At 38.5% G+C, this 11984-nt stretch overlaps 1 protein-coding gene across 3 annotated transcripts in view; it reads left to right on the top strand.

Moving 5' to 3' along the window:
• Positions 1–42: 42 nt before the first annotated feature.
• Positions 43–11984, top strand: part of LOC120861265 (interleukin-1 receptor-associated kinase 4) — a 28290-nt gene continuing 16348 nt past the window's right edge. Inside the window, exons 1-6 of one of the 3 annotated variants that reach the window (XM_040236886.1) lie at positions 43–141; positions 5950–6119; positions 8504–8649; positions 9302–9484; positions 9872–10032; positions 11237–11301. In XM_040236886.1, the coding sequence (XP_040092820.1) occupies positions 5959–6119; positions 8504–8649; positions 9302–9484; positions 9872–10032; positions 11237–11301 (716 nt within the window). In that variant the 5' untranslated portion in view covers positions 43–141; positions 5950–5958. Of the gene's footprint in view, positions 142–166; positions 258–5947; positions 6120–8503; positions 8650–9301; positions 9485–9871; positions 10033–11236; positions 11302–11984 lie in introns of those variants that run through there. The other 2 variants (XM_040236887.1, XM_040236888.1) reach the window with 2 other exon arrangements.

Genomic DNA, 11984 nt, shown 5'->3' with positions numbered 1-11984 from the left:
CAAAGAGGAAGGGGGCGGAGAGGGGCGGGGGCGGGACCTGACGGATTGGGCACGCCCCGGCCCTTCGGAGTACTTGGGTCCTGACGACGCTGGCTCAGCCCCACGGCGCCCTGTGCGCCCCTGCGCCGCGCGCCCGGGCAGGTAAGGGGTTTCGGACTTGCGCGTCACCTTCTCCGCGAAGTGTCCGAGGTCTGCGCCCTGGCCTCAGGGTTGTGGAGGGACTGCTCGGAAGGAAAATCGACTTCTCTTCAGCCCAAGTGAGGAAAGTTAGAGGGGAAGTAGGTTGCGTGGGCAGCGCCTGCTCCAGGATAAAGGCTTGGGTGGGTCCCTAGGGATTAGAAAATTGGTGGGTCCTCCATTGGAGGACCGTGGGGCGAAGAGAAGCGTCACTCGGTGGTCGGACCCCGCCTCGAGTTTCTCAACTCCCGAGCTATGTGTTCCGAGAACCCTGTTTACGAAATGAAATCTCTTTTCCTCAGAACCAGGAAGTAGGACCAGCACCCAACAAAGATGCTGACCGCGTGGAAAGCATTCTGAACCCCCACAAGATTCTAATTAGCTAGTTTCTCAGGCCTCCAGGAAATTAGAAAGTGGAGCGGCATTGTCAGTACGTTATCAGATGGGGAAAGGGTACCGACAGCCTGGAAACGAGAGGGAGCAAAGGGATGAAATGCAACCTCAGAAAGCATTTTAGCCATTTAGGATGGAATGCTGGGGAAGACTGAAGGCAGAAGGGGTGGCAGAGGAACAGATGATTGGATAGCATCACCGACTCACTGGACATAAATTTGAGCAAATTCCCAGAGATAGTGGAGGATAGAGGAGCCTGAGGGGCTATTTGGGGTCGCAAAGAGTAGGACGGGACTTAGCAACTGAACAAGTGCCTCAAAAACGTCTCTGCCTAAAGAGCTGAGAACAGAGGATATTCAGATTTGCCTTTTCCCTTTCTGGGGGTAATCCTTGAAGAGACCTGTCAGAAAGTTAAGATTTCTTTTCACTTTTGTTTGCGTGCTAAACGTTCATTTGACGTTTGCTTACCCCTGTCCAAACAGAAATCCTGAACTTCCAGGCTAAACATGCTCCTTTCACATTCTGCTCCATCTTATTGTAAAAGTCAGGAAGGGGGCGGAGAGAGGCGGAACCACGGGCGTCTTCTCCACCCCCATCCCCGCCTAACTCAAGGCGAGATACTAGCGCACAGCGCGCTCCTCTTGGGGACAGAGGGTCAGGGTCCTTTCACAGTCTTCTCCATCGTATTGTAAAGGTCAGGAAGCTTGTTCAAGCCAGAAACCTTGGTGCCAACTTCTCACTCTTCATAGCAGCATACAGGATTCTGTGTGATTTCTGAGGTTTCTACCTCAGAAAATATCCATCATCCTAGGAATTCTACCTTCTTTGCTACCACTCTGATGTAAGCCACAAGCACCTCCCACCTGGATTGTTGATGTACTTAATTGATCTCTTCCTGCTTTTCTGCCCTTATTTTAATATACTTTATTCAACAATAATTTAAACAGCGATTAAACAACAATAATTTTCCACAGCAGTCCCCGATGTCCTTTTAAGTATAGAGCACGTCTGTCCGCTTCTCAAAATCTCCCCTGTCTTCTCATCTCCCTCAGAAGATGAAAATGAAGTAGGACCTTAGGGGACCTGGCCCCATTACCCCTCTCTCCTACTCTGCTTTCCTGCTCCCTCTTCTCCAGTCTTACTGTTTTCTTGTGGTTCCTCAGTGAGCCCATTCCAGACCCTTACGTTCTCTATTCCTTTTGCCCAGAAACTTTTACCACAGATATCCCAGTGGCTAGCTTTCTCATTCCCTTAAACCTTTAATCCCATGGCACCTTATTGAGGCCTACTCTGAGTACTCCATTTAAAATTAAAACCCTTTCTCAGTTATTTTTTTTTTTTCCTTTTCATTTGGCATCATATAAAGACTTCCCAGTGGCTCGAGGGGTAAAGGACCCACCTGTTAATGCAGGAGACATAAGAGACTCGGGTTCCGTCCCTTGAGTTGGGAAGATCCCCTGGAGAAGGAAGTGGCAATCCACTCCAGTATCCTTGCCTGGAATATCCCATGGACAGAGGAGCCTGGTGGGCTACAGTCCATAGGGTCACAAAAGAGTCGGACATGACTATAGCAACTTAACACAGCACAGTGTACTGTAGAGTAAATGCTTATTACCCATCTTCATCTGTTAGAATATAAGCACTCTTGCCTGGAAAATCCCATGGACAGAGGAGCATGGTAGTCTCCTACAGTCCATGGGGTCACAAAGAGTCGGACACAACTGAGTGACTTCACTCACTCCATGAATTCAGTTAATTTTTTTTTTTCTTATTTTCCTAATGCTTTATCTCCAGGGACCTGGATCAATATCCAGCACAAAATAGAGATTCAGTAAATATTCATAAATGAATAATATTTTGTTTTTTTAAAAATATATCCAAAATGTTTCAAATTACTTACCATTAAGTTAAATTGATTTTTGAGGATGGTATTAATATATTGTGTTTAATTTATGGCATATTAGCAAACATCCCAGTTTGAGAAGGGCAGCCCTGTATAACCTATTAGGTCTAGAAGGTATCACAGACTTTTGTTCATAATGATGGTGTTGGGTTGTCCAAAAACGGACAACCACTTTTGATCTAGGTAAATGGTTATCTACAATCCTTTACTGAAGAAAGCATGGGAGTGAATAATGTATTTTGGGAAGATTATAAGCATATTAAGGATACTATGCTTAGTAACATGACTGTCACCGTGAAAAGCTTAGCTCTGTTCTCAAACTTCTTATTTCCACTTCCTCTCCTTCGGTTGCCTTTCACTGCTGTTGTGAAATTGAGCTTAAATAAAACTCTGCACATTTCTTTTTAAAAATATGACAGAAGAATAACTTCTGCCTTATAATAATCATCACTATATTTTCTTTGATCACTTATTATTGATAGAATTAGGCATCTTTTGATTTTTAATCTATACAGAAACTCTTAGATATGACCATCTCCGGTTTTCAGATGAAGAAACCGAAGTCCAGAGAAATTGAGTTATTGATGCTAGTCACAATTGGCTTGTGGAAGAGCTACATAGGAACCCAAAGTCTTCTTGGAAAATGTATTTCTACTATGCACTCATTGCTCCACCAAAACTGTTCTTAAGTCACCCAAAGGCCTTTTGGTTTCCAAATTGAGCACACCATCAGTATTTATCTGATCTCTCAGGGACTTTTATACCAATCTATACCCCATTCTAGAAATCTCTGGTATACTACCTCCTGGTTTTCTTAGCTTCCATGACCTATCAATACTTTTTTTATAGTTTCTTTTTTTGTTTCCCCTTCATTCCTTCCTTCCTCTTTATATTCCTAATAGGCAGGCCCATATTTCTTGTTGCTTCAGCCAACTATTCATATGGGAATATGTGAGAAGGCTCATACTTGAGGATTCATTACCAAAACATCTATCCTAATCTCCAGACTGTATATTTAGCTATTTAGTGCCAGCTTCCCAGATGGTGCTAGAGGTCGATATTTCACATTTAACATTGACCAAAACTGAACATGGGGCAACCCACTCCAGTATTCTTGCCAGAAAAATCCTGTGGCCAGAGGAGCCTGCTGGGCTATAGTCTGTAGAGTTGAAAACTTCTGAGCGAGCACGCATGCAGAACTGAACACATTATTTCCTCTATCATCTACGTAATTACCCAAGCCGAAAAAGTTAGGAATCAGCTTGTTTTCCTCGGTCTCCCATCCTTCTAATGTCTTGATTTTCTTCCCAGATCTTTGAAGCTGTTTCTTCTCCTTTCCCTGACTGAATGCTTTCTTAAGACTTTGATTTACAGATTATTGTAAAGTTTTCAAACTGATCTCTTTCCTTAATATGTACCCCTTCAAGTTTTATCCAGAGGAATCCAGTTAACCAAATAAGATCACTTACCACCTTTCCTTAAATTGTGCAGTGGCTCCCCTGTACCTTTTCATATGAAGTTTAAATCTCCCATTGTAGTATATGAGGGGCATGATGACTTGGCCCTGCCTACCTCTCCTACTTCATATTTTACTGCTTAATGACACGTATCCTAGGTCCAGCCATAGCAAACTCCTGACCTTAGCCTAACCCGCCCTTTGCCATGCTAATCCTGCTGCCTGGAATTCCCTTTGGGGTTTATCCTCATTCCTTCCAACTACCCACTCACCCAAATCTGTCTTCAGACTTCAGACTCTTTAGACTTCCTTCCTTGATGCTTCTCCTCTGGGCCCCATTAACACTGCTAACACTTCTTGTAACGTTTATACTGAGTGTAAGTGGTTGTATCCCCCATTAGACTGAGAAGCTTGAAAACAAAGATTTTCTCTTCTCTGTAGCTCCCGTCACTTAGTGCAAAGCCTGACATATATCTTTATTAAGTGTATGAATGAATGAAAGGAAATGACTGGTCTTTCTAGAAAAGAGAATGACATGAACAGTGAATTGAATTAGAGAAACAGGCATATATGACATGAATTTGGAGTCAGACATGGGTTCAAGAACTAACTTTCACTTACTACTTTCATGAAATAGAGATCCCAGCCCTGCCTTAGTCACTGTTATGATCAAGTGAAATATATAAGTCACCTAGCATGGGCAAGAAATTCATTCATTTGTAATACTGAATACCAATTTCTGGGGTATGCTAGTAATTAGTTATATATTAGTGAATAAAATGAACATTACCTCTGAATTCATGGAGCTTATAGTCTAATGGTGGAGACCATTATAAGCAGCTAAACAAATAAATATATGATTACAAACACATCGTGCAATGATGAAAGATAATTAGGTTGAGAGTAGGTGGACCTATCTAGATGTGATCAAAGAAGGCCGCAGAGAAGAGACTGCCAATATAGAGCCTAAGACATAGGAGGACTTCTTTCTTCTTACCCTTTTGTAGCATCTGAATTTCATACCACATGAATCTAGTCTTTACTCCCAAATTAATTATATTGCCCTTTTAAAATAAAAGTATGTAAGGGAGCAGGAGAGTAATTGATAGGAGAATATTTAAATCTACTTGTTTTGATTAATTAGAAGGAAAGGCCACTGGCCTGCTGGGAATGAGTGAGGCAGAAGTCAGATAAATTATGGGGAGACCTGAAGGTGTGAAATAGTCACTCAGGGGGATGAGCAAAGGCAAGTGAAAGGATAAACAGCAGTGTTGAAGGCCCAGTGAAAAGGGGTCCCCTAAATTTGTATTTACACCAGTCTGCTCAGTTACTGGGTTCTCCACAGCTATATTCAGCAGTGCTTGTATATAAGAAAAATTGTGAGGTCCCTAGCTACAGCTCTCCAGGATGGAGTAACAGAAGAATAGGGGAGTGAGCAAATAAAGGTTCTGCCTAAAGAGTAGTTAGGTGGCAAACCACAGGGTTCACCTTAGTAGGGAATGAATTATCATCAGGCAAGTCTGATGGACTCAAAAATTGCAGCAGAGTCAAGGAAGAACATGTTACATAAAAAGGTAGTGAGTAGACCATCTTTGAATGCTATACAAATTATTTCAGGACATTTCTTTTTTTTACTTCTACCAAAGAATGTTGCATAAATATTTACTAGTAAAGAAATACAGATTGAGAAAAATATTTTAAATTGAAAAATATTTTTCATAATATATTTGATTCCTGAATATGTTTACATGAATTTTTATGAAAAAGTACATTTTTTCCACCTTTTTGTAAATTTCACTTAGAAAATATTAATGTCAGAAAAATAATCCTGTAATTTTTAATTAATATTTAGAGGCGGAGAAAGACTAAAATATCAATGTCTTGACCTTGGAGTTTTCCTTTATTACAGTGTAATAAGTTGCCAGCATTTCCTATGTTAGACCAAAGTGTGATGTGTGAGCTTATAGATGTCATCACTAAAGCTACTGTAAAATTTTAATGAGAATTTTCCATATTTTAGGAATAAAAGATGAACAAACCCATAACAGCATCAACATACGTGCGCTGCCTCAGTCTTGGACTAATTAGAAAGCTGTCTGATTTTATTGATCCTCAAGAAGGATGGAAGAAGTTAGCAGTCGCTATTAAAAAACCATCTGGTGATGATAGATACAATCAGTTTCACATAAGGTAACATAAAAATCTTTCTCTTTTTAAATTCTTACATCACAATTTAGAATGATTAATAGGTACAAATACTGTCTAATGCTGCAGTTCAGAAAATAAATCTCTCTCTAGGGGAGGTATGGTAATAAATCCCCCCTCTTTTTTTTTTTTTTTGCGACTTTTGCTTCATTCTCCAGTATATCAGCCAGGTCAATACTGTGATCTTGCAAATAAATTTTTATGGTTAAATTCATGTATGAGTCTCTAATTCACTTAAATGGTATATTTGGGGAATTTTTCAAACTGATGTTGTAAAGTTGCTTGTACATGTATACATCTATAAATCGACTTCTTAGTTCTTACCCTGGATTTTTCAACACTGTCTTCAGAAAAATTCCATTCTATTTGTCTCTACTTGATTCAGTGTGAGATATAAGTACAAATTTTGTTTTTGTCAGTTATTTCAGCCAAAACTCATGTCAAAATATGTCTCTGGAAGCAAAGGGAAATAAATTTATTTGTGACTTTCAGCATTAACCTGAAAAAAATCTGAAACTTTAGTTTTCATATTAGTCCTTCCAGGAAGTGTTTTCTCATGTGAAGGATGAGCATCTTAAATTATTTGGAGGAAGCTTAAGTTTAAACCTCAGAAACCATTCTTATAGAGAGTTTGTTGATATTCACTTGAAGACCTTGGGAGAAGGGACTTCTGTGGTGGTCCAGTGGTTAAGAATCTGCCTTCCAAAGCAGGGGATGTGGGTTTGATCCCTGGTCGGGGAACTAAGATCACACATACCAGGCGTGGGGTAGTCAAGCATGTGTGCAGCAACTCCTAAGCTCATGTGCTCTAGAGCCCATTTACTGCAACTGGAGAAGCCTGAGCCCCGCGATACAGCACAGCCAAAAAAACAAAGAAAAAAAAAACGCTGAAAGCATAGTTGAGAGAATGAGGAGAAAAGACTCTTCTTTACAGAATAATGGCAGCAAATATTGAAAGAATGAGAGAACTAAAAACTTACCAATTTACAACTACCAGTGAGTAATTGATTATGGAGGGCTCCTCAGTGAGTGCTGAAACCCCGAGGCAAAAGGGTGTTGATGAACAAGATACCTACATGATTTCAAAGTATATTCCACAGATGATTTATGAATTGCAAAGAGGAAAGGTGCTTTTGCAGAGAAAAAAATCTGCAGTACACCTCTTTAACCAAGTAATCCAACTGGTGTCATCAGTATTGGTACAGACTGCCTTTATGTGCCTCGGATGTGATGCAGTGGAAAGGACACATTGTCATCTATGTAATGGTCTTACCAGCAGTTTTTCATCTGAATTTAATTGTGAGAGATTTGTCAGACAAATCTGGACTGTGAGAGTTCTACTACACATCTGGTCTAAGTTCTGTAAAGTGAGCACACAGACACAGAGATGAAGAGGGAGAGGGCGAAAGCATAAACACAGTTAAACATTACCTGGTCCTTCGGCGAATCTAGATGGTAGCTCATGGTATTTTCCTTTCAACTTTTCTGTAGGTTTGAAATTTTTTGAAATAAACAGATTTTCAGGAAAAAACAGAGAGAGCTAAGTTGTTTAGGTTTTTAAATATTGCTTTCAAAACTGTTGATAGTTTTTTTCTTTTTTATTTATGTTTTTTTAATTTTTACAATGTTGTGTTGTTTCTGCCATATAACACAAATCAGTCATAATTATATATATCCCCTCCCTCTTGAGCCTCCCTTCCTTTCCCCCATCCCTCCTCTCTAGGTCATCAATAGAGTGCCAGACTGGGCTCCCTATATTATACAGCAACTTCTCACCAACTATTTATAAAGAAATTTTTCATGAAAAACTGATCTGTTTTTCCCTCAGTTGAAATGGAATATAGTTAAGATCCAAGGAATAATTCTCCAAGTGTATATATTTTCTATTTCTTTAAGCAGCCTGCTTTATTAAAAATCATATGGCTAACAGTGTTAATAAGTCATGTAGGGAACTAGTATAGCTTCATATGTTGAGAGTACACCTGTGTGTTCAGTGAGATATCAGTTTGAATCTCAGTTTGTATACAAGTTTATTGGCTGTGTGACTGTGGACTGCTTACCTCTCATGCTTTCTCTTTAGTACATTAGCATGATATTCACAGTGTCTTTGAGAATTATATGAGTTCCTGTTTTGCATCCTGTAGCCCACTGTAAATACTCAGTGTCTGTCAACTTATCATCACCTTCAGCATCTTTTCTTCCTTCTGCCTGTCTTTCCTATTCTCTGTAATTCTTGCTGACTCTCTTTCTGCCCCTTTCTTTTTTTAATCATAGGAAGTGCTGTGGACAAGAAGGGGATTGAGGGGAATAATACCTACTTGTTAACTCTACTTACATACTAATCTTATTTCTCTGTTACTTGCTTTAAGGAGATTTGAAGCATTACTGCAAACTGGAAAAAGCCCCACGTGTGAATTACTGTTTGACTGGGGCACCACAAATTGCACAGTTGGTGATCTTGTGGATATTTTGGTCCAAAATGAGTTTTTTGCCCCTGCAAGTCTTTTGCTACCAGGTAAACTGAGCGTGTCTATGATATCAGTGACTAGGATGGAAAGACAAGTGACAGAAATAGGAATGTTTCTTCTCTTACTTTTTTCTCAGAGTAGATGAACCTTACCTTTAAGATTCTTCATTCTTTGAACTCTCCCCACCTCTTTAACAAGCACCCCAGATGCTGCAGACTGGCTGCTGAGAAAATCCTGAAACTGGTAAGACTTCAGGATTCAGTCTGAACATGCAGTTAAAGTCAGGTAGCTTTATGCCAATAGGAAGTTTAGAATGATGACAAAAAGCTCTTGCAGTTCTTACCCTTCAGAGGGCATAAGAATTACCTGGAGTTCTTGATTAACATGTAACTTCCCAGGCTTTACTCCAGACCTCATTATCAGAATTCTTGAATTAAGTTCAAGGTCAATGTGTTAAAACAGGTACTTCAGTGCTTCTGCTGCAGGTGACTTATAGGCCATTTTTTGGAAACACTGCCTTGCCCCATCCTTATCCAAATTTACAAATTCTTACTAGGTAAATTCTCATGAGTGCTGTGAAAATATGGGGCTAATGGGTAGAAACTGGAATGATGTTAAGTAAATTGAGTTCCTAATTTAACTTTTTCACAAACACTTTTTCTTATGTAACAACAACTTGTATCTTATTTCACTTGTTAGATGCTGTACCCAAAAATGTTAATACACTGCCTTCTAAAGTCACTGTAACAGTTCAGCAGAAACCGAAGCCCCTCTGTGGCAAAGACAGGACATCTGTGATATCTGATGAGAATCTTGAACAAAACTATGTGCTACCTGACTTCTCAAGTCCAGAAAATACAAGCTTAGAATTTAGTGATACACGTAAGTAATATTTGCCTTGCTTTCTGCTAGTGAGTTTGTCATGAGACCATCACTGCTTTAAAATAAAGCTCTCCTTTTGTTTATTTTCTCTGGCAATAGCTCTTCTGTGGTCTTGTTTTCCTCCTGATTTATTAGGCGGCGTCTTCATTGTTTTAGTGTTATAGGTGAGTAGATGTAATAGGACATATGAACAACCACAGAAGCTGTGATAAAAAAAGAAGTAAATATTTACATAGTTTGAAAGGATCATTTTATAAAGAAAATAAGTGACTAGAGTTGAAATGTTTGCATAGGTATGAAATATCCAAATTGAGAAAATACTGAAATTATGAAAACCAATTTCTTTTTTATTGAAGCACTCTTTTTCTTATTCTATTGACATTACAGGTTTTCACAGTTTTTCATTTTTTGAATTGAAGGATGTCACAAATAACTTTGATGAACGGCCCATTTCTGTTGGTGGTAACAAAATGGGAGAAGGAGGGTTTGGAGTTGTGTATAAAGGCTACGTGAACAACAGGACTGTAGCAGTGAAGAAGCTTACAGCAGTAAGTTATATTTTCTGGAAGAGAAAAAATTACAGGAAGAGTTGTTTCCTAGTGTGCTATATGTGAGTGAGTGAAAGTTGCTCAGTCGTGTCCGACTCCTTGTGACCCCATGGCCTGTATAGTCCATGGAATTCTCTAGGCCAGAATACTGGAGTGGATAGCCTTTCCCTTCTCCAGGGGATCTTCCCAACCCAGGGATCAAACCCAGGTCTCCCGCATTACAGGCAAATTCTTTCCCAGTTGAGCCACAATGGAAGCCCAAGAAGACTGGAGGGGGTAGCCTATCCCTTCTCCAGCAGATCTTCCTGACCCAGGAATAGAACTGGGGTTTCCTGCATTACAGCTGGATTCTTTACCAACTGAGCTATGAGGGAATAATAAATATTAAGTTAATCTTTAGGAAATATATTATTTCAGTGTGTATTTTCTCTCAGTAAACATCATTCTAAATTGGCAATTCTTAACATTTAAAACTTTGTTGAAAGCTGCAGATACTGTCTCTACAAGAATTTAGTTGTATTCACATACATACAATTATACACATAATTTGGGGAGATTCATAAAATAGAGAAGCCAAATTCTACACAGTGCTCCATGTAGAATCAATATTAAAACATTAAGATGCTAAGAAAATTTTATAAAAATATCTTCCTTATTTACTTTTCTCATTTAAAAATAAAGATTAGAAAATATTGCAATAAAAAATTTAAAAAATTCTCATTTGCACCCTTTGCATTTCTATTAGAATATCTTATATTTTAAATCTATTCTTATATTCTAAAATATCAATACAATGCATTTTTTATAATAAAGAGCCCTTTGTCATATATGTTGCAAATACTTTTGCACATCTTGTTTTTCTTTTTGCCTTCAAAATTGCTTATGTTTTCTAACACACTGAATTTTTTTTCAGAATGTTTACAGTAAAGTCTCTTATTATTTCATTTTGTTCCCACAATGAATCACTGAAGTATATGTAGTTATATGAGTTATACGGTTTTCTCCCTTCCATTTAACCAGCCATGAGACCTTGAGCAAATCACTATTTCTAGTTCTCAGTTGTTTATAAAATGGGGAGAATGATGACTTACATATATTTTTAAAAAAAGCAGGATCTGCCAGATGATCTCTTGTACCCCTTCTAGCTTTAGGAGCCTCTGGGTTATTGTATGGTATTATATTGTATATTATTTTGTATTTTTAGATGGTTGACATTAGTACTGAAGAACTGAAACAACAATTTGATCAAGAAATAAAAGTAATGGCAAAGTAAGTTAATTTGGCAGTATGGTACCATGGAAGAGAGCAGAACAAGAAAGGACCTATTTCCTACCCAGAGTATGCTAAGAACTGGTGATATTTTTAAATATAGGCTAAAATAGTTTAACGAACTTGACAGAACTTTAACTCTACAATTCTCTGGCTACATATACTCACTCATATGTGTGTAGATTAAACAGCAGTCATTTTTCTAAATCATGGCAAAATTATATGGAATTTCAACTATCTGGATAGTTGATAATGGAACTATGATTCCATTATCATGTTTTCTGTTCTCAAAATTTATGAGAGGTAAATTATAGTATATATATGCATGTGTGTATAAATATATATTTATATATTAATATATACATGGCAAATAGTCCATTTGATATGTTAACACCATAAACCAGGGAAGTGTTATATGCAAGAATGTTTAGAAGCCATTGACTCAGTATGTTTGAAAATTGTCAGAAAGAGAAGGAAAAACAAATTGGGAAATTTATTCTAATAATTATAGTGATTGATACTTCACTATATGTTGTTGTTCAGTCGCCAAATCATTTCTGACTCTGTGCGACCCCATGAACTGTAGCATACCAGGCTTCCCTGTCCTTCATTATCTCCCTGAATTTGCTCAAATTCATGTGCATTGCATCAATGATGCCATCCAACTGTCTCAACCTCTTGCC

Source organism: Oryx dammah, unplaced genomic scaffold (assembly GCF_014754425.2).
Source record: "Oryx dammah isolate SB20612 unplaced genomic scaffold, SCBI_Odam_1.1 HiC_scaffold_11232, whole genome shotgun sequence".
NCBI classification, from domain to species: Eukaryota; Metazoa; Chordata; class Mammalia; order Artiodactyla; family Bovidae; genus Oryx; species Oryx dammah.
The sequence above is the reverse complement of the archived record's forward strand: the minus strand, read 5'-3'. Positions and strand labels throughout refer to the sequence as shown.